The sequence below is a fragment of the Mustela nigripes genome, chromosome 1 (genome assembly GCF_022355385.1).
Source record: "Mustela nigripes isolate SB6536 chromosome 1, MUSNIG.SB6536, whole genome shotgun sequence".
In the NCBI taxonomy this organism is placed as follows: Eukaryota; Metazoa; Chordata; class Mammalia; order Carnivora; family Mustelidae; genus Mustela; species Mustela nigripes.
In genome coordinates, this window is record NC_081557.1 from 46,601,545 (window position 1) to 46,602,891 (window position 1,347).

The following is a 1,347-nucleotide window of genomic DNA, read 5'->3' on the forward strand; positions in this document are numbered from 1 at the left end:
TTATCTCCATATAATGAAAAATTATAAGACACTTTTATTCATGCATTTGACATGGTTCTCGCCTTCCATTTTCTGGGTTTGGGAAGGAGGCTCACAGGTCTTCCCTGAGAGGGGTCTGTGTAACTTCCAAAAGTTCTTTTCCCATTCTGAACAAAGACAATCAGTGCTGCTCCTTTCCTTAATTTGATTGTTTAAAAGAGTTATGTTGTTTTCTTTGAAAAGAGTTTCAGCACCTGTTCTCTAATCTGCTTAGTTCTGACCCCATAGATTACAGGGTTCAGAGCAGGTGGAATGACTACGTAGAAATTAGCCAAAAGGATGTGGATATAGCGTGGAATATTCCAGCCAAACCTGTGGGTCATAAATGAAAAAAATGCAGGAGTGTAGAAAGCCAACATGACACACACGTGAGAGCCACAGGTGCTCAGTGCTTTGAGCCGGGCATCATGGGAAGGCAGTCGAAAGACAGCACGAAGGATCTGGACATAGGAAATGACAATAGCTATGATGTCCAACACCAGGATAGAGATGGCACATAAACCATAGATGATGTTGACCCTGATGCTGGCACAGGACAGGCGGGCAATGCCCATGTGCTCACAGTAAGTGTGAGGAATAATTTGGTGTCCACAAAATGGTAACCGTAGGATGAGTAGAACAAAGGGTATGGCAAAAGACAAAGTTCTCAGTAAGATTATCACTGCAATGATGACTACCACCTTGTTTGTCAACACCAGTGTATACCGAAGAGGGTTACAGATGGCCACATAGCGATCATAGGCCATGGCCACGAGCACTGCCGACTCCATGCCAGTGCAGAGGTGGATAAAGAACATCTGAATGATACATCCCTCAAAGGAGATTTCTCTCAGGTTGAACCAGAATATGCCAAGCATCTTGGGGATGGTGGATATGGACAGGCCCAGGTCGATAGATGACAGAATGGCTAGGAAGTAGAACATGGGCTGGTGGAGGCTGCTCTCAGTCTCAATCACAGAAAGGATGCTGATATTCCCAAGAACAGCTGTCAGGTACACAGCAAAGAAAGGGAAACCAATCCACATATGTATATGTTCCAGACCAGGGATCCCCAGAAGGAAGAAAGAGTAGGGACGAAATACGGTAGTATTAAGTGAGACCATTTTCCTGGTGTATTTTTATAGTGAAAGATATTATAGATCAAGTACCTCCCATTCTCTGAATAAGCCTCCTCCTTGCTTAGCACACAGAGAAAATGAAGGAATTAGTGAAACATTTATTGTACCTACCCATAATTGAGACCTGAAATTGAATGGTAAAATGAATTCATATGATTTCAGTATACATCATCATATCCATTCAATTAAA

The 1,347-nt window shown here is 42.7% G+C and overlaps 1 protein-coding gene across 1 annotated transcript; it reads right to left on the reverse strand.

Moving 5' to 3' along the window:
- Positions 1-200: 200 nt before the first annotated feature.
- LOC132011659 (olfactory receptor 52E1-like) lies at positions 201-1,142 on the reverse strand. The gene has a single exon (XM_059390553.1). The coding sequence runs from the start codon at positions 1,140-1,142 to the stop codon at positions 201-203; it is 942 nt and encodes a 313-aa protein (XP_059246536.1).
- Between the last annotated feature and the right edge of the window lie 205 nt (positions 1,143-1,347).

Excerpts from the sequence above, each read along its gene's own strand:
- LOC132011659 (XM_059390553.1), bottom strand. The coding sequence starts at position 1,142 with ATGGTCTCACTTAATACTACCGTATTTCGTCCCTACTCTTTCTTCCTT.